The 25,632-nt window shown below is 54.5% G+C and overlaps 2 protein-coding genes across 6 annotated transcripts in view; one reads left to right on the forward strand and one right to left on the reverse strand.

Annotated features, from left to right (window-relative positions):
• The window catches only part of GRHL3 (grainyhead like transcription factor 3), a 32,103-nt gene extending 13,737 nt beyond the window's left edge, over positions 1-18,366 (forward strand). The window contains exons 3-16 of the mRNA XM_027575094.1: positions 1,739-1,800; positions 3,195-3,540; positions 3,797-3,870; positions 4,335-4,488; positions 4,698-4,809; positions 6,276-6,370; positions 8,530-8,688; positions 9,276-9,354; positions 9,477-9,610; positions 10,153-10,187; positions 11,334-11,422; positions 12,511-12,596; positions 14,089-14,153; positions 18,227-18,366. Coding sequence (XP_027430895.1) covers positions 1,739-1,800; positions 3,195-3,540; positions 3,797-3,870; positions 4,335-4,488; positions 4,698-4,809; positions 6,276-6,370; positions 8,530-8,688; positions 9,276-9,354; positions 9,477-9,610; positions 10,153-10,187; positions 11,334-11,422; positions 12,511-12,596; positions 14,089-14,153; positions 18,227-18,341 — 1,605 coding nt within the window. The 3' untranslated portion in view covers positions 18,342-18,366. The remainder of the gene's footprint in view (positions 1-1,738; positions 1,801-3,194; positions 3,541-3,796; positions 3,871-4,334; positions 4,489-4,697; positions 4,810-6,275; positions 6,371-8,529; positions 8,689-9,275; positions 9,355-9,476; positions 9,611-10,152; positions 10,188-11,333; positions 11,423-12,510; positions 12,597-14,088; positions 14,154-18,226) is intronic.
• Positions 18,367-20,960: 2,594 nt separating this feature from the next.
• The window catches only part of STPG1 (sperm tail PG-rich repeat containing 1), a 48,919-nt gene continuing 44,247 nt past the window's right edge, over positions 20,961-25,632 (reverse strand). For 4 of the 5 annotated variants that reach the window (XM_027576591.2, XM_027576521.2, XM_027576674.2 and 1 more), the window contains one exon: positions 20,963-24,345. In XM_027576591.2, coding sequence (XP_027432392.2) covers positions 24,269-24,345 — 77 coding nt within the window. In that variant the 3' untranslated portion in view covers positions 20,963-24,268. Of the gene's footprint in view, positions 24,346-25,632 lie in introns of all 5 variants that reach the window. The other variant, XM_027576827.2, reaches the window with a different exon arrangement.

The following is a 25,632-nucleotide window of genomic DNA, read 5'->3' on the forward strand; positions in this document are numbered from 1 at the left end:
GTTGGACCGTAATGTAAAATCCAGTACCATCTTCCCAGGCCAAGGGCCATTCCCAGGGCCAGAATGGTGGGAACAGGTTCTGGAGTTTTAGTGAAAACACTTGCCCCATCTCCCCATTTCAGAGCCCTCTGGGTTCAGAACAGCCCCAAGGACAGGGTCTCATGATGTGCGGGGGGGATGGAGTTGGGAGTTTGAGACCTGATCTAGCCACAGACTGGCAGTGTGGTTTTGGGCAATATACTTCTAAAAGTAACAGCGTATGGTTTCTTACTGAACGCCAGGCTCTGTGCCTGGCACCTTCCCGCATGCTCTCCCATGGGGTGTGAGTACGAGCCCAGGCGTTGGAGTCCCTAGGCTGGGTTGGGGAAACCTGGTTCTGGCTTTATTAGCCAGAGGTCGAAATGACCTGGATACTCTAAGATACAACAACATTATAATTATGAAAAGTCACATTTAGGTAGCGTTCTCCATGTGCTAGGTGCTGGTCTAAGCACTCACAACAATCTCTGGAGTGGGTGTTGCTATTATTATCCTTGTACAGATGCGGACAATGAGGTGCAGAGAGGTTAAGGGACTTGCCCCCCACCCAGGGCACACAGCCAGTATGTGGCATATCTGGGAACTGAACCCAAGAAATCTGGATCCAGAGTCCACGCTCCTAACCACTGAGACAACAGAGCCTCTCCGGGCCTCAGTTTCCTCATCCATATAATGGAGATGATTTTAGTAGCTATCACAGAGTGGTGCAGGGGTTAAATTAGGGATCACATAGAAGGTAACTAGTACAGGGCCTAGTGCACAAGAAATACTAGACTAAAAAACAGCAAGGAAGGGGCGCCTCGTTGGCTCAGTCGATAGAAAATGCAACTCTTGGGCACCTGGGTGGCTCAGTCGTTAAGCGTCTGCCTTCGGCTCAGGTCATGATTCCGGGGTCCTGGGATCGAGCCCCGCATCGGGCTCCCTCCTTGGCGGGAAGCCTGCTTCTCCCTCTCCCACTCCCGCTGCTTGTGTTCCTGCTCTTGCTGTCTCTGTCTCTGTCAAATAAATAAATAAAATCTTTAAAAAAAAAAAAAGAAAGAAAATGCAACTCTTGATCTTGGGGTTGCGTGTTTGAGCCCCATGCTGGGTGTAGAGATTACTTACAAATAAAGTCTTAAAAATAAAAACCAGCAAGGGGCACCTGGGTGTCTCAGGCGGTTAAACATCCGACTCTTGATTTTAGCTCAGGTCATGACCTCAGGGTTGTGGGATCCAGCCCCATGTTGTGCTCCTCACTCAGCGGGAAGTCGGCTAGAGGTTTTCTCTCTCCCTCTCCTGCCTCTCCGCAACCCCCTCTAATAAATAAATCTGAAAAAAAAGATAAATAAATAAAAACCAGCAAGCATTATTTTTACTAGTAAATCTTCAAATACTCTTGCAGTAGGTATTATAATCCCCCACTTGCCTGAGTCTCAGAAAGGTGAAGTCCTTTATTCAGAGTCACACAGCACTTTTAAGTGGTAAAGTTAGAACTTAAGGCAGATCTGCCTGACTTCGAGTTCCAGGATGCCTAACAGCTAATCTTGGGGTACTTCTTCTCACTCTCTAACTTGGGACTCAGACTAAATGCTGGCCAGCCGACTCCAAGGACTGGCAGGTTTTCCCCCAGTGACCAAGGTAGTTCCTCTGTCTGGCCAAGTCCGCCCGAGGGGGTTGATCTTGCCATAAATGCATAAATCCTTCTTTCCTCTCCACTCAGGGCCCCAAGGAGAAGCGGATCCTGTCCTCCAGCACTGGGGGCCGGAATGACCAAGGAAAGAGGTGAGGTTTGCTCAGCCACCATCTCGGGCCCTTTCCTCATGCTCCCCTCCATCTCTGGGCTCTTAACCATCGGGCACAGAAGGCTCAGTGCCTAGGGCCCACAGGACTCTCAGGGGCCCAAGGAAGTGAGAATTTACTTTAAAATCAGAAGAAAACAATGAATATAATCCAACCTGGATTATACCTATCTTTACACCAATGCAACTGTAAAAGGTGTATTTTAAAATATTTTTTTTTAAGGTGGAAAGAGTCTGAAGGCAAGAGACTAGGGCCCACCAAGTCATAATGAGGCCAGGCTCCACTGGAGAGCCTGCAGGCCATGTGGGCTGGAGTTTACTGAAAACAAACTTCAAAGCCATGGTCCAGGAAAAGCCCCGAAGGCAGCTTTTCTGTCCTAGCTCCAAAACCCTCCTCCCTGCACGGGGAAGGGAGACCTGGCCCGGGGGAGGGGGCACCTGGGTTCAGGTGCTTCTTTCCTCTGGCTCTCTTGGGCCTCTGCCTGGCATTAGCGCCTCGGGGCGCTGATGTCCCCCTCCTCCTAGAAGGCAGCCCAGGCCATGCTCATGGCCAGATGGGTACTAGAGGGACCCTGCCCTTTCTCTACTCTTCCCCGCCTCTCCTCCCCCACGCCTCCCCACCTACCATGCAGGGCCTCGGCTGGGAAACCTTCGGGGCTCCTCTCTGCTTTCCAGAAAATCCAAGGTGCCAAGGCGGCATTACGGCTCACGCTGCTGGCTCAGGGCCCCTCCATGCTAGGAGCAGTAGGGTTGTGCATGGGACTTTTCTGAAAACTAATTTTTAAACGTGTTATTAGCTTTTCTGATTACAAAAGTAATACCCGTTTGTTATAAAAGAGTCAAACTCTATAAAATATATAAAGTAGAAAGTAAAAGTTTCCTGTAACCCTACTGCCCTGCCCCGCTTAACAGTTTGGAGTATACCTTCCAGACCTTTTTCTCAACATATGTTAACTGTACTGGGTTAACAGTAATATCCACTCCCCCGGCCCCCCCCCCCCCCCCCCCCCCCCCCGCCCACTGTGTAGATGACGCACTGCAGTCGTTTTAATGTGGGGACATTTGACTCTGGGTAAGAAATGAAATGACCTTTCAGTTTTTAAAATGACCAAGTGTTATACAAGATAAAGCAGATGTTTTTCCCCTCGACCCCGAGCCTGTACTTGGTTGCGTTCTTGACACTCTCCTCCCTGCTCATGCCTGTGACAAACTGGCCTGTTACCGTGTCTTGCTTCATGCACGTCAGGAAGAGCTAACATTACATGGGATTAAAGAAGGTCAGTGGGTCAGCGTGATGGTCACAGTCCAGTCCGACTGAGGGCCCCCTCGCCCCTCAGAGAGAAGAGGCGCACTCACTCAGCCCTCCTCTGTCCCCAGGTACTACCATGGCATGGAATATGAGATGGACCTCGCTCCCCTTGAAAGTCCCACGCATCTCATGAAATTCCTGACAGAGAATGTGTCTGGAACCCCAGAGTACCCAGATGTGCTCAAGAAGAATAACCTGATGAGCTTGGAGGGGGCCGTGCCCACTCAGGGCAAGGCAGCTCCCCTCCCCAGCGGCCCCAGCAAGCTGGAAGCTGGCTCTGTGGACAGTTACCTGCTGCCCACCAGTGATATGTATGATAACAGCTCCCTCAACTCCTTGTTTGAGAGCATTCATGGGGTGCCACCCACACAGCGCTGGCAGCCCGACAGCACCTTCAAAGATGACCCACAGGAGGTGAGGGCCCACCCCCATACCGCTCACAGCATCCCTGGATATGTGCATGCATGTGCAGAAGGAGAGAAGACAGTGAGGAGGTCAGAGGTTTGGAATCCTTGGGATAAAAAGTCCTAGAGCAGAGGCAGGTCTGCCATGTACTGTTGTCCCAGTTGTGCACTGCATAACCTGTGCAGCTGTATGGGACAGCTCTGGGACGAGGCCCCGGCAGCCTGAATGCGGCCATTTATTCTCTTTGGATTGTGTTTCTCTGCAGTCGCTGCTCTTCCCAGATATCCTGAAAACGTCTCCAGAACCGCCGTGTCCAGAGGACTATCCCAGCCCCAAGAGGTAACTCAGCCCTTCTGGAACCTTGGCCACTTGGACGGTAGGCAGGGGCTACAGACAGAGCCTCACACTGTCCCCAGAGCAGGCATCGTCAGTGAATGAGAAGAGGGGAGTGAAGGCACATGAAAGGAGAGAGACAGATTTCTACGTTTCTTTCTTGGGCTGTGACAGGGAGCTCAGAGCCCTGTTCAAAAACTGAGGTTCTGTTGCCCTTCATCTCCCCTGGGGCTTTGTCACCCCTCAGGGGTCTCTCTGGTTTCCGTTATTTGTTATTCAGCAGGATTGTGGCTCAATGAAACCATAAATAGAAACTCCAAAAATGAGGAAACTGAGGCCCAGGGGTAGAATGATTTCCCGAAGTCCCCCAGTAAATCCCCAGCACATCCTCAGCCTCCTGTCACACTGCCCTCTGGGATACTCCTGCCTGCGAGCTCAGCCTCGCTGTCCTCCCCCTCTCCTCCCCGCAGTGACTTTGAGTACACCCTGGGCTCCCCCAAAGCCATCCACATCAAGTCGGGGGAGTCGCCGATGGCCTACCTCAACAAGGGCCAGTTCTACCCCATCACCCTGCGGACCCCGGCAGGCGGCAAAGGCCTTGCCTTGTCCTCCAACAAAGTCAAGGTACGTTGTCCCTGGAGCAGCTCGGGAAGGGGCTAGGATGGTTGGGCCAGCCCGGCCTGACAGGGACCCTAGGGAGCCGGTGCCACTGCCACGGAGTGGAGGGACATGGAGGCAAAGGGCAGGAGCGCTGGACCAGGGCTCTGGGAAGGGATCGGGACTGCCTGGGCCTTTCCCGAGGCTGGGGATCACGGCGGCCGCTGTGCTTGCAGAGCGTGGTGATGGTTGTCTTTGACAACGAGAAGGTGCCCGTGGAACAGCTGCGTTTCTGGAAGCATTGGCATTCCCGGCAACCCACTGCCAAGCAGCGCGTCATCGACGTGGGTGAGAGCCCCCCCAGAACCCCCTCCCTGCTTCTTGGTCTCTCCCTGTCTCTGTCTCTGTCTCTCTGTCTCTCTCTCTCTCACACACACACACACACACACACACACACACACACACACACACACACACACACACACACACACACATACACACACACACCCCAATCGGGTCTTTCTTGCCCTGCCCCTTTCCCCAGCCCCCTGTGATCTCGGTGGGACTTAGTTCTCACCCCAGCCTCCTGCCTGGCCCCTGTCTCCAGGTCCTGCACTGTGGGGTTTACAGGGATTTGCATCTGTGGGCTGGAAGCAGGGGCCTCTTTTCTGTGTTGCTTTGGGGTAAACAGTGCCCTAGAGACCCCAGCAGTGTCCGATAAATAGACCCCTGGGATGCTGGCCTGCATGTCCCGTGGGGGGCTTAGCCCATTGAGACACAAATACCTAAGAGAACAGAGCAGACTGCAGTGTGATTTGGAAGGTTGGAAGGACAGTGCAGGGCAGTTCTGCTTTGGGAGCTGGGACTCTGCGGCTCTGTCAGCAGGGAGAGGGCCTGGGGAAGGGACACAGGGTGCCACCTTATCCCTGTCCCGGGCCCCAGGATGTGTGGGAGGCACCGCCCATCCTCGCGCCTCCAGGTTCTGACTCCATCACTCTTTTCTTGACTGTGTGACCTGTGTCACTTCCCCTTTCTGGACCTCAGTTTCTTCAACTGTCAAATGGAATAAGGCCAGCTACCCTGCCTGCCTCCAGTGCTGTTTCTTCTGCCTTGGCGTCGCATGCCCTGGAGAACATGATATCACTAGGGACAATCCCATGACATGTCTGAGAGGCCACATAGCAAGTGGGTAGGAGCCTGTGTCCAGGGGCCAAAGCTGAGCTCCAGGCCTTGCTGTGCCTTTTTTTTTTTTTTTTAAGCTGTGGCACCCTGGCCAAGTGACCAGACGTCTCTGAGCTTCATTTTCTTTCCATGTGTAAACTTGAGTGTTCATAGCATCATTGTGAGGATTAACTGAGGGCTCGCCATACTGACGTGTTCAGTAAGTGGTGGCCGTCCCACGGTTCACTCGGCCTGAGGGGTCCCGGAGCTACTACACTTCCTGGTGCTCTAACCACCACTGACACTGCTCTTACTCCTTCTACTACTACCGTATCTGGGAGACCCCCCAAGTCCCAATCCCACTGCAAACTCCAACCTCCACCCAAAAGTGATGAGGGCCCTGGCCTTGCCGGCCAACTTAGGGATTCTTTGTGGGGTTTGGGCACACCTGCTTCCCAGGCTGGACCTCAGTTTTCCCATCTGTAACCCAGGGCACAACCATCAGTTCCCCCGCCACATTGAAGCCTGGTTCTTGGGGGAGAGGGTACAAATCCCTGCCGGGAATTAGGCCCGGCTCCTAACCGCCCCCTCCCCAGCACGTCCCCAGATCCCTTTCCTCCTGACTCACCCCTTCTGGTCTCCTGTGGTTCCAGCTGACTGCAAAGAAAACTTCAACACCGTGCAGCACATCGAGGAGGTGGCCTACAACGCCCTGTCCTTCGTGTGGAATGTCAACGAGGAGGCCAAGGTCAGTGCATGGCTGTGACGGGGCTGGGTCCCTCGGAAGTCCCCAGGTGGGGATCTAGGATTGTGGCAGCTGCTTTGACGAGCCTGCCCGTGGAAGAGGCAGGATACAGAGCGGAGGAGAAGCACAGCCTTTCAGAAAGACTAGGCCTACATCCCAGCCCTGTGACCGTGGCTGCAAAATTGGGGTACAATGATAGCACCGACTGAGGGGTTCACATGAGGATCACATGCACTAAGTAAAGGGTAGAGCCCAGCCTGGCTCAGCAGTGGGCGCTGTTGTTATCAATCCCATCCACCCATTCACCAGATGGGAAAACCGAGGTCACACAGCCAGCCACCGATGCACCAGGTTTGCCGACTTGCAGGCCAGTCAGGGTTGCAGGAGGAATGCTTTGGAGTCCACAAGGGAGGCCGCAACCCCAGTTACGTCACTTCCTGGGTCCAGTAGAAGGGAACAGTAGTCTGCCTCCTGGGGTTGTAGTGAAGATCCCCTGGAATCATGCGTGTCTCAGAGCCGGGCACAGGGCCAGACCCTTGGGAGAGGCCTGAAAGTGGAGCCTCTGGTGATTTTTTTCATCCCAGCCACTTAGTGCCCAAGGCCAGTTTGCTGTGAGCTTCTCGGCCTCTCTGTGCCTTGGTTTTCTGTTTGGAGAGCCGGCATTGTGGAAAGGGCACTGGTCTGAGAGCCGGGGGCTGGGTGACCTTGGGCCTGTCCTTTGCCTCCTTGCGCCAGGCCTACCCTCTCAGACCAGGGTTGGGTCCAGCGCATGGCCAGGGCATTTCTGGCCTGGACAGGCTGGGGAGCTTGCCTTATGGGGCGGTCCAGGCTGCCTGGAGAAAATAGAGCTGAAGGGGCTCTGAAAACTCAAAGGGAGACACAAAAGCGAGGGATTATTATTATTCAAACAGATGCCAGGGGCTGGAGGAGGAGCTGGGGCCTCTGGTGCAGGGAGGCGGGGAAAGAGTTTCCTAGGAAGGGAGAAGTGGGTTTCGGCTAGGATTTTCTCACAGCCCCTTAAGCCCCCGGGCGGGCGTGGGTCTTTCTCATGCAGCTGGGTGGGAGCTGCATTTGGGCTGAGTTGGCTGAGGGGGAGGTATGTCTGGCATGCGCCCAGGGGCCTGGCCCCCACAGCCAAGGAGGGAAGGGGGTCTGCTCAGGCACCGCACCCCACCCCTACCTGTGCAGGTCAGGATCATTTCCGAGGGAAATGTCCCAAAGAACAGTGGCCAGTCTGGAGTGGGGTCTGGCCCTGGCACCCCATGGAGGAGTCAATCAGGTAGACAATCACCAGGTGAGCCTGCCAGGGAGTCCCAGCTGAGACTCACCCCAGACTGCCATCGGCTGGGCCTAGGCTTTGGGTTGAGACTCCAGCGGTCCCACTCACCACAACAGGTCACTACATGCCCAGCCCAGTAGGTGCTCCATGCGCCCTCACAGCCACGTGAGGTAGGTTTAATTATCCCCATTTTGCAGATAAGGAAACTGAGGCTCTGTGAGGTTAGAGCACTTGTCTCAAGCCACGTGGCCAGTGAGTGGCAGAGGCCAGCTTCCCAACCGAAGTCCAGGTGGCTGCATGTCTGGGCTCATTCTGCTGGAATGTGGAAACATCAGCAGGTCACCCCTCTGCTCAGAGCCTGTGCTTCCTTGGCTGTAAAATGGGGGTTGACAGGTCCAGTGATGGCTGGAGCTGGTGGTCAAGGGTGCAGAGGGGCAGGGTCTCACCCGGGGCCGGCAGGAAGGTGGTCTTCCGGGGCTGGGGGGAATGGGCTATGGCCCTTCCATACCTCCTCACTCTGGCTGGCAGAAAAATGAGGCTCTGGACTCTAACGAAAGCCCACGAAGGACCCCTAACCTCCCTCCCAGGGCCTTGATCCTTTGGGCTGCCCTTGGCAGTCTGGTGGGAGCTGCCTCACCCGCTGCTGAAGAGCCTGGGCTCCAGCCTGGGCGCCCCCCCCCAACACACACCCTGTGTCACCTGGGGATGGCCGGCGCGCCGCCCTGAGCACCAGGTTGGCCGTCCGTAAAAGAGGTGGTGATGGGCGCCTGCCAGGGGTGCCGCTCCCCAGGGGCACGGTAGGCTCAGTGAGCAGGGTGCTTGTGGGACAGCAGGGCTGGCGCCCAGGGCAGGCTGTTTCTCCAGCTCCCCTGTCTGTCCCCAGGTCTTCATCGGTGTCAACTGCCTCAGCACAGACTTCTCCTCGCAGAAGGGGGTGAAGGGCGTCCCCCTAAACCTGCAGATCGATACCTACGACTGCGGCTCAGGTGCCGAGCGCCTGGTGCACCGAGCCGTCTGCCAGATCAAGATCTTTTGTGACAAGGTACCTGGGGTGGGGGCGTGGGCTGGGACGGAGAAGGGCCAGCCCCCCCCCCCCGCCCCCCGTGCGTCCTCCCCAGCCACGCGGGGCATGTCTGTCTCCCCCTGCTTCTTGCTCTCCACACGTCTCCCTCCTCCGTGTGCTTGTCATTGTGTGGGTGTCTTGGTCTTGGTCTCTAAGTCTATTTTTCTCCCTCTCTCTGCACTTCTGTCTCCCCTCTCTGTCTCTTTCTGAAGATCTCTTTCTAGATCTCTCTGAAGATCTCTCCATGTCTCTTTCTGTGTCTTGTCTCTCTCATGTTTCTCTTTCTTCTTCTTGTCCCTGACTCCACTTCCCTCTTCTGTTTCTCTGTCTGTTCTTCTCTCTCCACGTCTGTCTGTCTCTCATGGCCTGGCCTGACCTCAGACGGGGCTGGGCTGGGCTGGGCCCAGCAGGCTGGGCGCTGCTACTTTCCCATTTCCTGGTTTCACTCTGGGAAGAAAGCAGCTCTAGAAGGCTGGCAGCCCTGGAAGGCTGGCCCATAGTTAAGATGCAAGGCAGCCAGCCCCTCCCAAGGCCCTTGGTGAACTCCTTTCCCCTCTTCCCCGCAGGGAGCAGAAAGGAAAATGCGGGATGATGAGCGGAAGCAGTTCCGGAGGAAGGTCAAGTGCCCCGACTCCAGCAGCAGTGGTCAGTGGGGATGGGCCAGGGGCTGGGCTGGCCTGGGGCGAAGGGGAGAAGGAGACTGGAGGGCAGAGACTGGGGGTGTGAACGGAGGGGTCCCAGATGCAGTGCCTTCCTTTTCCCATCAGGCGTCAAGAGCTGCCTGCTGTCCAGCTTCAGGGGCAATGAGACCACGTACCTGCGGCCGGAGGCTGACCTGGAGACCCCGCCGGTGCTGTTCATCCCCAACGTGCATTTCTCCGGCCTGCAGCGTCCTGGAGGGGTGAGGGTCTCGGCCAGAGAGGGTCCCGGCCCCTGGGTGGGGCCTGATGGGCGCAGACCGGCAGGGAACACCCTGCCACTCGGCCGCTACAGGCCAGTTTAGACGTGTGTAGGTCCGATATTTTTTACATCAAAATGAAAATGCTTTTATTGAATCCCACGGGATTAAAAAACGTACGCATGTTCATACAACATTAGTGACCTTTTCTACTGAAGAGAAGAAGGTCAATGAAGAAACAGACCTTATAACCGTGGAAACGTTCATGATTGGGGCACGCATGGAAGTTTCTGATTTCTGAGCCCCAAATTAGATGGCGGCCGAGTCCAAGCTGGATCACGGTGATCATGGCAATGCTGTGACTCAAGATCTCAGCTCGCTTAAGAGGACCTAATCTGAGCGGAATGGTCTAGAAAGGCATTGCAACTGCATCTCCCCTCCCCCCAACCCAAAGATTGGGCCCCCTCCCCCCAGAAAGCCTCCAGCAGTGGAGGGCCCCTCTCATCTTCCTCATGTGATGGAAATGTCTTTCCTCTTCATTGCAGGCCGTGCCCTCGGCGGGTCAGAGCAGCTCCAACAGGTACGGAGAGAAGCAGCTAGGGGCCTCCTCACCCCCTCCGCCTGGCCCCCTACCGCTTGTGCTGCCCCCCAAGCCAGGGCCTGGGCGCCAAGGAGACAGCCTGGAGACTCTGCCCCCAGCCCCCAAGCTAGGTTTACACTGCTTTCTCACTGAAACTGCCCACGTTTTTATGGGTTTGTTTTATGTGAAAAGTTGGCGAATCTCTGGCGAGACACATGCTTGTAAAAAGGGAAAGAAGAAGCCTCTGAGATGGTAGCGCAGATTTAGACAGCAGGGGGGGGACGCTGTGCTGCAGGACTGACCCAGGGGTCCACCCGCCCCCCCCCCCAGACTCCAGGAGGCGAGGGAGGGGCCCGGCGCCTTGGCCCCTCCTGACGTCCTTCCCTCTTGGCCTAGAGATCTGCCCGAGTGGGCGCACGGCCTCATGGGCCTGAGGCCAGGACGAGAGGGTGGCGTGTAAAAGGGAAAGCTTGTTTGTTGTTGACCTCGGTGTCCTCCCCACCCCCGAACAAGGGGTACTTTTCATGAGGGGCTTCCATACCAAATTTGGTCACTTATCCCCTCGGCACAGCCCCAGCAGGTCGGGCAAGCAGGGGTTATTGTTCTACTCGACCGATGAGGAAGCAGAAGCTCAGAGAAGTGCAGTAACTTGGCCAAGCTCACACAGCGCTTGCGTAGCATGCGCAGGCTGGAACCTAAGTCTGCCTTACTCCCAATCCCACAGCCCTGCCCCCTCTCCCTGCCTCCTGGCCAAGTGGATTCTTTCAAAAAAGAATCCTATTGATGGTAAAACAACAGTCGGCATTCACCGAGGCCCTGCTGCACACCACACGCGGTTCAAGAGGCTGTTTGCGTGATCTCCTGCGGCCTCACAACTTTATGAAGTCTTGTCGTCATTGTTTTGTCACTCCATTGGATAGATGGGGACCCTGAGGGACTAAGAGACTCCCTCCAAGTCACCCAGCTAGTGAGTGGGATTTGAACCTAGGCAGTCCCAACTCCAGAACCTGTTGCTTTAACCACCATCCCTCTGCTTTGGGCCTGCCCTCATGGGGTCTTCTGAGCTCTGGGGCCCCTTCCAACTCTGGGATCCCCCTGGGTTCCTCACGAGCCCCTCCCTGTCGCCTCTCTCCTGCCCCCCACCAGGCTGCCTCTGAAACGCACCTGCTCACCCTTCGTGGAGGAGTTTGAGCCTCTGCCCTCCAAAAAGGCCAAGGAAGATGATCTTCAGAGAGGTACCTTGACTCCCGGCCCATCTGTTCTCTGAGCCCACCGTAGAGCCCCCAGCTCCCCATGAGGCCTGCCCCAAAGCCTCAAACAACCACCATGGCCCAGGCAGCCAGGGCAGCATCGGTCCCAGCAGAGAGGGCACAAGGGGCAGCCTTACTCCTCAGAGCTGGAGTTGGGCCAAAACTTGAGGGTGGGGTGGGGGTCAGGGGAGCACCCAGAGTGCTTGGAGAGAGGTCCATGGAGCTGGAGGGCTTCTGCTTCCTCTGGCCTTGTTGGACATGGGCATCCTGCGGCAGCTGGAAAAGGCAGCAGGCTTGTTATATTGGGCAAGCCCCCTGCCTTCTCTACTGGGGGTGGGAGCAGAGTTGGGTTTCCATACCTGGCTTTCTGGCTTTGACAGCCTGAATCTGTGACTTCCTGGGAGATGGGGACATGCCCAAACCTCTGGGGGCTGTAGCTGATTATCAAGAAGAAACCAACCAGTAGCTAAGATCAAAAGCTTCCGGCAACCTTCAATTGAGCCTCGTACTGCACTTGGTATTTAAAATGTCATGTCATTAATTCCCCAACAACTCTGTGAAATAGAGGGTGGGGCCACCTCTATTTCCCATGTGGATAAAGTGAGGCTCAGTGATGGAAAAAATGTCTTCAAGGTCGCCTAGCTGGCAGGTAGTAGAGCAGGGATTGGAACTTGCCCAAATCAGCACAGTCTGAGTGGGACCTGCCGAGCTGGGTGGTATTTCCCCATCTGGGTACAGACCCTCAGCAAGGATTTGCCCTTTCTTCAGAAACCAATCTTATGTTAAAAATAATATTTTGGGGGGCGCCTGTGTCGCTCAGTAGCTTAGGCATCGACCTTCTGCTCAGGTCATGATCTCAGGGTCCTGGGATTGAGCCCTGCATGGACCTCTCTGCTCGGCAGGGAGCCTGCTTCTCCCTCTCCCTTTCCCCCTGTGCCGTCTCTCTCTCAAATAAATAAATAAAATCTTTAAAAAAAAATAATAATATTTTTAAAGATTCTCCCATCCCCTGAGGTATTCCCGGGCTCATCTGTCCTCTCCTCACCACTAAACCCCACCCCTTTGCCTCTCAGTTCTGTTGTACGTGCGGAGGGAGACCGAGGAGGTGTTTGATGCTCTCATGTTGAAGACCCCAGACCTGAAGGGGCTGAGGAATGCGGTAAGAGGCTCTGTGACACCCCCACAGCCCTGGCCAGACCCTACTCTGTGGTCCTGTCCCCCATTCCTCACTCCACAGTACTGATTTCCCACAGGAAGGCTCTGAGGATGAATATGCTGGAACCCTGCCTTTCTGATGGTCCACCTGTCCCACCCCCCGGGGGGGGGGGGGGGGCGCCTATAGGCCTGGCTGGTGGGGGCGTGCCTCTGTGATGTTATCTCCCAGCCAGAACCCTGGCTCCACCCTGGGAGTCACACACACCATAAATCCTCCTTAATCTGATGGCTGCTGTCTGACAGGCCAGAGCTTTTTGTTGGCTTTGCAAACCTGTTTCTGTTTTAATGGGAATGAAACCCAAAAAGGCCAGGCCCCAGAGACACTCTTTTTTCTTTTCCAGGGGGCCTCATTCCTCCAGCTTGTGGCTGGCTGGGGGGCGCTGGCGGGGGGCAGCAAAAGGTGGCGTCTGGGCAAGGAGACCTTCCCCAACCCCCCAAACTGCCAGAGAGCGGGTGAAACAGCTTTGAACGAAACCCACAGCAGCTTTGTGGCTCAGCTAAAAACTGAGCAAACACAAGTCTCCACCAGGGCCAGCTGGGCTTGAAGGTTGAACCACACAGGACAGCCAGAGGGTCCCAAGAGGGCGGGCTGGGGAAGGGAAAATGAACCCGTAGTAACACCCACTACCTTTTACTGAAGACCCACTACGTGCCAGGCATTTTGTCAGCATGCGACGTTTGCTAGCTCACCATATTCTTGTAATACCACCAAAAAGTGGGTACTATTATTATCTGTTCATTTCCATGAGGAAACAGCCTCCCAGAGGTCAGGTGACTTGCCAGAGTGGCTAGAAGTGACAGAGCTGCGGTCCAGCCCAAGCTCTCTCCACTCTGCTGTACCCGCCTGGTCCCTTCATGGATCATCCGTCCTGCTTGGCTGGAACCAGCCCCAGAAGCTGGCCTCACAAAAGGCCATTAATGTCACTTAGAATCTTTGAACCAGTTTAGTCCCTTCTTCTAGCAGCCCTATGAGGTAGGCGCATGACCATCTCCGCCACTAGCTTGCCCAGAGTTGGCAGCTGCTGAGTGGGGGGCCCTCGGCACTGGCATGATGTGGGTCTGGCTTTAGGCAGGGGTTGGGGGACCTGGTGGATGCTCCTTGGGATATATTACAGCTACTAAACATGCAGTCTGTCAAGCGTTTGTTGTGATGCAGGAAGGCTTATAACATACGATGTGAAGTAAAAGAAGTTCTATAAAGCTATCCATGGGGAATACAAAAAATCTGCACCCATGTCCAAAAGATGGGAAAGAGTGTACCCAGATGTTTATCTCTGGGAAGCAGGATTACGGACAGTTGTAATTTTCTTCTTTGTATTTTTCCACAGCAGGGATGTATGTTACTTTTATAATCAGGAAACAAAGTCATAGTATAAAAGGCTGGAATAGATCCAGTTTGGGCAGCAGACAACAAATCCCCTACTGTTCTCTTCCAGATCTCTGAGAAGTATGGCTTCCCTGAAGAGAACATTTACAAAGTCTACAAGAAATGTAAGCGGGGGTAAGTGCTCAGTACAACTCTCCCTCCCATTCCCCTCCTTGTTGCCCCTTTCCCTCTAAAATGTTCGCTCGGCCTGCTCCCAGTGGGTCGGCTTTGTGGTGAGGACAAGGGCTGTGGAGTTGGGCCGAAATTCCCCAGTCAGGCAAGACCACCTGTAGAGACCAGACGTTGACCCGCACCAGGAAGGAAAGGAAGGGCAGACAGATGGAAGGGTCTTTGTAGAGACCACAGGGTCTCTACAGAGGGCCAGTGCAGGCCCAGAGGTCAGACGACCCGGGTCCAAGTCCCGAGGCCACGGAATAGCCAAGTCATTTGATTATAATGCTGGTGATCCTGACTACCATTTCCTCGTCCGCCTACCATGTGTCGGATGTGGGGCTACGCAGATCCCGCTTAACTCTCACAGCCACACTATGAGGTAGACACCATGACCCACCCTTCACAGATAGGGAAACTGAGGCTCAGAGGTGCTAAGCGGTATTCAGGGCCAGGAGCAGCAAAGGAAAGACACGGAGGCAGAAGGGCCCAGCAGTGTTGCCACCGGTCGAGTCAGGGGCCCAAGGAGGGAGCGGCTGCCCAGGAGTCTGGAAAGGGTGTGGTGACTGGGCGTGGTTTTGAGGGAGCCCGCCCCAGATGCTCCACAGGCCTCCACCTTCAGGTCTGGATGAGGCAGGAGGGAGTGAAGTTTTACTTTCCAGAGGGCCAGGCAGTGTGGCACCTACTCTGGGTTCCTGGGGATTCGTGCTAAACACCACAGCACCCTTTACTACCTGCCCAGGAGAGCCCTTGGCAGCGGGGGGAGATGGAGGGCCATGTGGTGACTGCTTCTCCCCCCCCCCACTCCAGGTTTTAGTCCCCCTGGTCAGAGCCAGCGAGCTGGACCCTCACAGCCCTTGATAACCAAGTCCCTGCACCAGCCCAGCGTGGGGCCTCCGGGCAGTGAGGAATTGTCGGCATCATTCCTTGCCCAGAGGACCCACTCCCGGCCCCCTGCCCGCAGCTCAGACCCTGTCCTCCTGCTCTGGACAGTGTAACTCCAGCTACACTTACTGGTGGCCCCTGGAAGGTGCTTGGGCATTGCCCCATGGCCACTCTGCGGGCTTTCCTTTTCAGAAGACTTTGCAAAGCCAGGCAGGTTTTGTACCCAGGCTGAGGCCCCATCCAGGCAGGCCCAGGGGTTGGCCTCCAGTCCTCCCTCCTCTCTGGTTCCCACCCAGCCTCCCACAGAAGGGCGGGGGGCGGGGGGGCAGGGGAGGCGTGCAGTCCTGCAGCCCCTGGGAAAGGACCCGTTTGGTTTTGGTTGTATGAGTGTGTAGGGTTTTTGTGTGTTTTTTTCCTTCCAAGTTTCGGTTTCAAACTGGGGCTCACACGCTCTCTGGGGTGGAATCCACCTCCTCGCAGAGGGCAGGCTCTGCTTTGCCCAGACAAGCCCAGCCCCACTGCCCCTTCAGTGCTAGTGCCCGTGCCCCCCTCTCACCCCCCTACTGCGGCTCCCCTGCTGCTGGCCTCCCTGATGGGTCCCACCGCAGGCTGGGCCGAGGGGCTAGGAAATGTGTGTGTGTGTGTGTGTGTGTGTGTGTGTGTGTGTGTGTGTGTGATTTGGGGGCGGGTGTATGCATACGAGGATGCCCCAGCCCCACTGGCAGAATTGCAGATCTTTCCCTTAAACGTTAGCCAGCTATTTAAATCCTAATTTAAAAGCTTCCATGTGTGGAGCACTTTCTGTGTGCCAGGCGCTGGGCTACGTATCTCCCAGGCATCATCTCATTGACCCTTCGAGTTTGGTATGATTTTCTGTATTTCTACAGATGAGGAAACTGACGTTCAGGTAGGCCCAGGGTCACAGTTAGTAACCAGCAGAAGGAATCCCAGCCTGTCTAAAGCCTGTGCATGCACCACTATTTTATCTTGCCTCCTGCTTGTTCCTCTGACTGCTAAGCAGTGTGCAAATAGGGGCTGTGGTCCAGCCCTTTATGTGCCTAGGCCCATAGCCCGGGGCATCACTTAGCGGCCCTTCAGAGGCACCCCACACCCCCAACCACCAAGACCTCAGTCCTAGGTTATCTGAGATGCGTAAATGAGAAGAGTCCGCCAAAAAACCTTTTGAGAGAGGAGAGGCCAAGCTCCTCTGCCACATGTCCCTCATGTCACACTCTCTTCCTCTGAGGAACAGAAAATTCTAATCAGTGGCCTCACTTATTTTCACAGAACCGTCCTGAAAGTCCTGTGGACAAAGGTAGATAACAATCAGCTTTACAAGCACCACTGAGTGCTTGAAAGATGAACAAATACATTGTTTTGCTGGCAGCTGGCCAAGGGTTTCGGGTGGACCGGGACAGAAGACAGCTAGAGGCAGGCCAGTGACAAGAGGCCCACATCCTGGGGCAGCGGTTCCCAGCAAGCCCTGCCTCTAGGGCCCAGTTGTCACTGACCTCTGAGAGGGAGGGGTCTGGGGGCTTGTCTGGGGTGCCTGGGGTGGAGGTGTGCACTCTGGGCCCGCTAGGAGCCCTGCTGGGGCGTGGGTGGGAGGCAGCCTTCAAGTTCATGCAGGCAAGGCACTCGGTGCCTGGCACCTAGAAGCACCCCGGAAATACCACTATCAGAAACCAACACAAACCTGGCCGCTGACCAAGTGCTCACCCCTCTGGCCCAGCCTGCAGCCCCCAGACAGAGATCCCTCTGCGAGATGAAAGAATGGCTGACGGGATCTGAGGAAGTGGGAGCCTGTAATTAGACACTGGCAGTCAGCACCCCAGCCTGGGAGCCTCAGCCCAGCCCTCCTTCCAGAAAGCAGCCGCATCTGGATGCTACTGCACAGATGGCGGGATGCAGGCCAGAGGCTTGGGCTCACTGCTTTGGCAAGGTCTCCATCCTCTGGACCTGGGGGATGGCAGGGATGGCGCTACCGCCTCCTGTGGGGGAGGGGGAGTCCCTGGAAAAGCAGACAGCTACCTGCCGGGAGCACTACCCTGAGACCCGCAGCCCCCCACTCCTGCCCCACTTGAGATAACCTCGCCCCCATCTGAACTCTCCCCCAGGCTTGGATTTTGCCTTTCTCATATATGTCACTTCCTAACTTATATCTGTAGTGATTTTTGTTTTTCTTTCTTAAAAAATGGTACAGTGGAAAGAGACAAAAGTCTGGATGCAAGTTTCAGCTCTGCCATGTGTTAACTGTGTGACCCTAGGCAAATGACTCTGCTTCTTTGAACCTCAGCTTCCCCATCTACCAACTGGAGTAAAAGGGTTCTGAAGATTCCTTTTCTCAGGCCCTACTAGATTCTAAACTCCTGGAGGGCAGGGTCTAGGATCTCTGTGTGGCCCTTGTTTTTGTTTGGAGCAAGACCCTGCCCACGGTGAGGCCTCAGTCAACGCTAGTGGAGTGGATGGATGAAGACCCCCACCTCCCTTACAAAGGGGAGGCTGATGTGGTTGGGCCCAGGAGGCTTTTCATCAGGAAGGCGGCTGCTAGCGGGGTGCCCTGGGCATACACTGTGGCTTTGATGCTCTGCAGGGGGCCACAGCACGGAGGCCCTGTCCCTCTTGGGTTGGCCCAGGTCCCTGCGTGAAGAGCATGGGGAGAGAGGGCTCTCCTCCCCCTTGAGTCTGTTGCACCACCCATGAGGTTTCAGCTTCCTGGGGGTGGAACTGAGAGGGGCCTTATGTGGCACCTGCCTCTGGCTCAGGCAGGCACACCTGAGTGACACATCGCAGCCTCCTCTTGAACCCAAACCACACTGGTCCACCCACCACACCTCTTGCGCTTGAACTCTCACTTCGTGTCCTAGTCCCGTCTGGCCTGGGGAATGAAGGAGCACTGCGTCTTCCCCAGTCAGTCTGGTGCAGTTGGGGCCGTGGTTGGAGGTGTGGCCTGGCCACTTGGGGATTGTGCCTTCCACTGTCAAGTGGGACAATGAGTACCCACCTTTGTTGTTATGACAGTCTGGAGAAAGTTCATGAGGTGTCTGGAATGTTGGGGGCACCCAATAGGTAGTACTGTCATCCTCACCACCCAGAGGCCCTGAAAACAAGAGGCCTGCCACATTCTAGACACATCTCCTCTTCTCTTCCAGGATCTTGGTCAACATGGACAACAACATCATTCAGCACTACAGCAATCACGTCGCCTTCCTACTGGACATGGGGGAGCTTGATGGCAAGATTCAGATCATCCTCAAGGAGCTGTAAGGCCCAAGCATCCACCCCCCCTCGGACCCCTTGGGGTAGGCTCCAGGCAAGGAACCGTCTGGGAAGTGGCCCCACGCCACACACAACCTCTCCTCATGCCTCAGTGCTGTTACTTGAATGCCCTCCCTGAGGGAAGAGGCCCTCACATTGCAAACCCACAAATGCCAAGGTCAGGAAGGGACCTAGGAGGTGTCCTGACCTGAACCCCAACTCGTGCTTGAATCTACGCTGGATTTCCTGCCAGTGCCGGCCCAGCCAGAGACAGCGCCAGTTTGGCTAACGTCCCCACAGCCTGTCTCCTCAGAAGACCGTGCTCTCTCAGTCCATCTCCTGGCTGTTGGCTATTCAGATGGGTGGAAGCGGACCCTCTTTCCCCCACAGATGCCTGACTCTTGTCCGCCTTTCATTCTTGATTCTTCTGTCCACTTCAGACCCTTTGGTCAATTAACTGGAAAACTCTTTTGATTTTCAGTGTAAACAATTTTTAACTGTTACCAGAGTGGAAACACTCTCTTTCTCATGGATTTCCTCAATACAAGATGTAAATAATCGAGCTGATTGGTTGGAACAAAGTAGCTGCTGTAAAAGAAACAACTTCCATGCCTGTTCCTGATGTACACATTTCTTATTTACAATCGTCATTTATGTTATATATATAGAAGTAAATATTGTATATACATGCAACATTTTATATTTTTCATGGATACATTTTTATCATTTCAAAAAATGTGTATTTCACATACTTGGACTATTTTTTTTTTTTAGCTGTTATTCAGTTACGCATTTTGTATACTCATATGGTATTTAGTAATAAAATTCTCCCTATGTATTACTTCAAATACTACACATGTTCCTTTTGTGAAAGTCTTCCCAGGAAGAGAGGGTGAAAGCAGATTAGGCCCGCCCCTTTCCGTCCTGCGGGTGGTTTACCCTGGACTCGAAAGCTGGTGGCGCGTCCTGGGCACTGGAGAAGCAGAGGTGCCCCCTGGAAGGCAGCAGGATCCTGATGTCGAGATCTCTGTCTGGCGTGGTCACACAGGCTGAATGTTATGACCTTGGGGGCATTGACTAGAGATGGAGAAGTCCCGGAAAGGCCCAGGATGGCCTTGCCACAGACCACACAGCTGGGGCCAGTAGGCAGAGCCCAAGGCTGGGAGCCATGTGGCCTGAGTTCTTGTGCCACCTCTGCTCCCACACTCCAGGCCAAGTCATTTTCCCTGCAGCTGACTCGGCAGCTTACAGAAATGGGTGCTCCTATCTCTTCCCAGCTCTGCGGACATGACATCATGTTGGTACACGGGGGAGTACTTATGCCCCAGAAATTGACAACTACCACAAATCAAGGCCTTTATTTCCTCTAAGGAACAAATGACAGAGCATCTGTCCTTCTTTCCTTTGCCAGCTTCCTAGCACACCACCACCTCTAGGCCTCAGTTTCTTTAGCTATGAATGAGGGTTCTACATGGATCTTTGTAACTATCATCTTTAGAGCCCCAGAGCTGATGGGTGGGTCTCAGAGGCCATCTCGATGTGGGGGAGGGGACAGCTGCAGCCCCTGAGGATCCTCCCGACTTCACTCATGGTGGATCAGCTCTTCCCCTTTTACACATCAGGATTTCCCGTAAACTTTTGCCTGAACAAAACTTTTAAACCGCTTGTAAACCACAGATGACTCCAAGGGCCTCTCAGCTCTGACAGTCGGAGCCAGTGGTCTTAATTCCCACGGCCCGGCCTGGAGTCAGGGCCAGGGCCAGGGTCAGGCCCGAATCTCAGGCACAAAAATTAGGAGGAGTCAAAGAGCTCAATAATCAAGAGAAATCAATGCAATGTTTTTTGGTTTTTGGTTTTTTTAAATAAAGGCAAAAACAAATCCACAATGAACAAAATATCAACATTTGAAGCCAGGATCAGTATTACTTGCATCTCCTATGACCTCGGACACCCATGCGGCTCGCATGGCACCGGCTCGAGGGACCCTATAGGCATCCAAATGGCTGTGTCCATTCCAGGCCTCACTACAGCGACGACGTCACCCAAGCTGTCAGCGCAGGACAATGCATGAGGGTGGGATGGCAGAGTGTGTGCAGCCGGTCGGCACATTGCCAGGCACACTGGAGGTGCTCAGCATCTGATCATTTCCTTCCTTCTTGAGCTTCCTGCCAGAAGCAGCTGGGAAGCCGGCAGATGGTGCTTTTCCAGCTTGGTTTGCCCCTTGGAATCACCTGGGCAGCTTTTATCCCTTTGCCCACTGCCCAGACCCCATGGCCTGGGGCATTTCTTTATCTATTTTTGTTTAAAATTTTATTTGTTTTGTGGCACCTGGGTGGATCAGTCGTTAAGTGTCTGCCTTCGGCTCAGGCCATGATCCCAGGGTCCTGGGATTGAGCCCCACATTGGGCTCCCTGCTCCGCGGGAAGTTCTCCCTCTCCCACTCCCCCTGCTTGTGTTCCCTCTCTTGCTGTCTCTCTCTCTCTCTCTGTCAAATAAATAAATAAATAAAATCTTAAAAAAATAAAATTTTGTTTTTAAGTAAGCTCTACACCCAACGTGGGGCTCGCACTCACGACCCCAAGATCAAGTGTCACATGCTCTACCGACTGAGCCAGCCAGATGCCCCCGCCCTGGAGCATTTAAATCAGAATTTCTGGGGGTGGACCCAGACCTCAAAACTTTTTAAAGCACCCTGGTGATTACAGTGTGCAGTCAAGGTCAAGAACCACTGCTCCAGAGAGGCCATAATTATACAGGCCTTGAAGCCTTTGTCATCTGCCAGGGTCTGGCTGCATTAATACACACAAGGAATCAGTATCCGTGCAAAGCCTGCCGCAGGGTTCGGGAAGAGAGCCAGGCAGCCCCACACCCACCATCCAGCAGCCGCAGTAAAGCCACGAGGGCTCAGTTCTCCTCAGCAAAGCCACCACATGATGAGACCAGGGCTGTCAATGCCTACAAAAGCCACTTGAGCCTCAAAGAGAGGCCTGCCCTCTGAGAGGTCAGGGGCCAAGGATGCCTCCTGAGCCTGACAGCTGCCATTTTAGGACCGTCTTTTGCTCCAAAGGGTCAAAGGGGGAAAGGAGTTAAAGTAATTCCTTTCCAAACAGGAGTGACTTTAGAAAGGTGGCCGTCAGCTGGTGGAGAGTGCATCCCCTGCCTGGTGGCTTTCCCCTGGAAGACAAGTAGCCAGTGCGGGGGGAAAGGGATGAAGGAGGAAAGCAGGCGTGAGGTATGAGTGAGTGAGGGAATGAAGAGAAGGAGGGGAGGGAGGGAAAGAAAAAGGGAGGGGGAGGATAAATAGGCAAACAGCAGACGAGTGAGCAAATGGAAGCCAATGGGAGTTGAGCAATTAAGTGTATTTATTAGACCTTCACTACCCTAAGTGTGGTCCATGGATCAGCAGCATCAGCATCGCCTGAGAGCTCGCTAGAAATGCTTACACCAAAAACCAGTACAATGTTCTATGTCAATTATATCTCAAAAAAAAAAAAAAAAACAGAAAGAAAGAAAATGAAATGCAGACTCTCAGGTCCCATCCCAGACCTACAGAATCTGCCTTTTATAACCAGCTATCCAAGTGGTTTGCATGCACATTAAAATTCGGAAAATACTTTAATAAACTATCATTGTATCCTAACACTAACTGGACACATTATCATCATGCTGGGAACTTTAATACAGATACCAAGGCCCAGACCCTACCTCAGATTAATTAAATCAGAATTCTAAGGGTTGGGGCCTGGGCAGTCTGTCTCTGTAACAGCTCCCAGGGTGATCCTAACGTATGGCCAGGCTCTGAGAACTGCTGGGCTGGACAGCACTATAGACAGCTCATGACATATTAAGAGAGGCTAGACATGGGCAAGGCACACCCTCTGAGCTCAGGGCCTCAGCTCCAGTCATGTCTTTGATAGAACCCAGATTCAGACTGGCCAAGGGCAGCCCTTTTTCCCAGAGTCCCCTCTTTCCTGACCCCACGTAGAGGGGGCTCCTCTGGAGAGACAGCCTTTACCTGCCAGTGCTCAGCCCGGCTGCCCGAGGGCAGGAGAGGCCTGGCTCGTATTCCTATACATTTCCCAGCCTCTGCCCACAGAGACCCCAGGGCTGGCGGTGTCCAGCCCAATCGTCTGCTAAAGGTCCCCCAGGGTCAGAGGGACCTAAAAATCAAGGCGTTGGGGTCTGGCCCCATTGTCAAAAGTCTGGGGTCAAAGAAAGTTACAGCATCAAGTGCCAACTTTGCGAGGGTCTTCCAGAACTTCTACAACCCAAGGGGACAACGGATGGCCTGCAGAAGTTTCCTTTAGCCCCAACAAAAAATTTCAAGTGGAAAGATGGTTGTCAACATCTCCAATCAGGAGATTTCACATTTTAAAGACTTCCCAGATTCCGCTGAAACTCGGCAGATGTGGCCACAGTTAGTTGGAGCCGTGTTGGATGCCCCTTTAGACGAGCGGCCTCAGCTCCCACTCCCCATCCCGGCCTTACCTACTTTCCTCCACGCACTACCTCTACCTGCCCAGCCCCTGGAAGTGCTGACCTTGAGCCCCGGAATTTGAATCTGACTCTTTTCCTTCAAGGAGAAGCTACGGACCCGACAGGAGGGGAACACAAAGCATCCTGCCCCGAGGTCCAGCCTTTCACGGCGCTTCGCCAGGTGCTCCAGGCCACCTCCCACACACCCCAAGACAGCGGGCATTGGCGGGAATCTGGGGTTCACGAAAAGGCCAGCTCTTGTGAGATGCAAGAATTCCATTTAATTGGCTATGGTTATTCTATGCTTCTCCCTCCCTCTTCCTCACCCACCCCTGCACAAAGGGAGGGCCAGTCAGCAGCCATTCTGACAGGAAGGCTGTTCTCTGGTCACAGAGAAAAATCAGAGGTGGGGCCCGGGTAGTGAAAAGGCCTTGACTATGTGGGGTACGGGAAGGGGGCTGCACCAGAGCCTTGCACTTGCAGATGGGAACAACGGTACTTGGGGAAGGACGGGACATGTGCTCAGTTCCAGTTCCCCTTGGTTCTTTGGGAATCTCTTCCTCTTGCCAGGAGGAAACCGATTTGGCAGGCCAGAAAAGATCCACTAAAGACTGTGTCGCACTTGAGCAGGAGGTCTGGGAGGAGATGGAGGCCAGGCCCGGGGACAGGGAAATCCCGGGGAAAGAAAGAACCTGCAGGCGCCAGTGGCACGTGGCCTCCCTGCCCCTCAGAATCGCGGTTTCCAGGGCCCTGGCTCCGGCAGGCTCCTGCCCACATGGGCTGCCCAATACTGAGCCACTAAGTGGATGTGGTGGCCTCTCCTGAAGGTGGGTAATGAACACAAGTGACCACGGTGACTGGCTGCCATGCTCTTCCTGAACATGAGATACGAAGGCTTAGCTGGAGGCAAAGGCCCAGGTAACCCCTTCATGTCTGTCACAAGCACCTCTGGGCCTTCCCAGCTCCTGAGACTCCAGGGGAAGTCTGGAAGTCAAGGCTGAAGGATGGGAGTGTGCCTGGGCTGCAGTCCTGTGTGGTCCACCCAGCAGGTGCACTCTGGACCCCAGAGCTGTGGCTCAGCATCGGGCTTCTAGATGCGGAATCTGCTGTTGGCCGCCTTCTCCCTGGAGTCTGAGCTTCAGCAGCCCCTTACATCCGTGGGGAGGCCTGCAAAAGCCAGCATGGACAGGTGCATGGCCAAGTAACCAAGGGAGGCTCTGTCCACTCCTCACTTCTGCTCAGGAAACCACTGGAGTCCAATCTCCAGGGGGCAGCTCAAGACAAGGACAAACGCAGGAGCCCAGCTCTACACCAGCCAGGGGTGGAGGGGACCGGGGGCAGAGCTGCCCACCGGGGAGTCATCGGTCACGCACAAAATGGGCATTCTCTGAATGAACGTCCTGGGGAACCTGGGTGGGGCAGTTGGTGGCCAGGGTTCTCCCTGAACTTGTGCGAGGTCCCTACAGCACTGGGATCCATTTGTTGTCCTCGTTGTAGAGAAAGGACTGCTTTCCAGGGAATTCTGGCCTATACGTGGCTGTGAGGCAAGAGAGATGGAGAGAGAGAGAGAGAGAGAGAGAGACAATATTAAGAGAGCAAAGGCCAGTTACTCAAGCCCCTGTCATTCTACATCAGAGCTGGCACGACCAGGGGTAGTCCTGTACTGGCCCCTATATCTTACACGTGGGGAGGCAGAGAGGGGAGGGGACTGGCCTGGCTGAGGCAGGACTTGACCTCTGGCTTTCAGCCTTCTTTAACTCCCTGTAACTTCTTTAACAGAAGAAAATTTACAAAAGTTTTCTATCAGATTTGAAAAAGCTATGGAGTAAAGCAATACTTCGAAAGAAGCAAGGTGTCACCTTGGTGGGGTTTTGTTTTCATTTAGTTCAGAAATTTTCAGAAGGGAAGGGGTGCCTGGCTGGCTCAGTAGATAGAGCCTGTGACTTTTTTTTTTTTAAGATTTTATTTATTTTTTGACAGAGAGACAGCGAGAGAGGGAACACAAGCAGGGGGAGTGGGAGAGGGAGAAGCAGGCTTCCCACTGAGCAGGGAGAGCCCGATGCGGGACTCGATCCCCTGAGCCACCCAGGCGCCCCGAGCCTGTGACTCTTGATCTCTGGGTCATGAGTTCAATCTCCACACTGGGTGTGGAGCCTACTTAAAAAAAGAAAGGGGGAAAAAAAAAGAAATTTCCAGAAAAGCGAAAGCCATGACAACTGCAGGCACATTCTCTCTAGGAGACCAGGTGCCAGGACCACCTGGGGGTGAATGGAAACTCTCAGACTGATGCTGATTTGGCTAATGAGGATCCAGGCTGACGGGAGCACCAGGCAGTCCAGACTGATCTGCACCCGCCGGAAGCCAAGAAGGCAGGTGTTTGCATGGGGCTTCCTCCCAGGATACCCCTCAGGGAAGTCCACCTTGGCGCAGGTGATCACGGCAACAGGAAGTGGTCTGCGCCTAGGCACCAGACGTGCAGAAGGGAGAAGGGAGAAGACCCTCAGGAAAAGCTTCTAGAGGCCTGGGCCACACAGGCTCAGACAAGGATCCTGACTGGGCCCCAGGCCTCCTGGAGCCCACCATGTGTATGGAGCGTTAGTACCTTTGCCCAAGCAAGCTGAGCTCTGCCTGGGCTGACCAGTGACCCCCAGGTCCAACCTCTGCAGTCTTCTTGACTGGATTATCATTTCTACATTTCCAAAGCTCTAAGGATGGTTTTCCCCGTCCTGTCCACCTTACATTTTACTCACCTGCATGTGTGGAGAGGAAGGTGTCTTCCCTACCAGACTGATGCCTCTGGGGGTAAGCACCAAGCTAAGTCACC

This window comes from Zalophus californianus, chromosome 4 (genome assembly GCF_009762305.2).
Source record: "Zalophus californianus isolate mZalCal1 chromosome 4, mZalCal1.pri.v2, whole genome shotgun sequence".
NCBI classification, from domain to species: Eukaryota; Metazoa; Chordata; class Mammalia; order Carnivora; family Otariidae; genus Zalophus; species Zalophus californianus.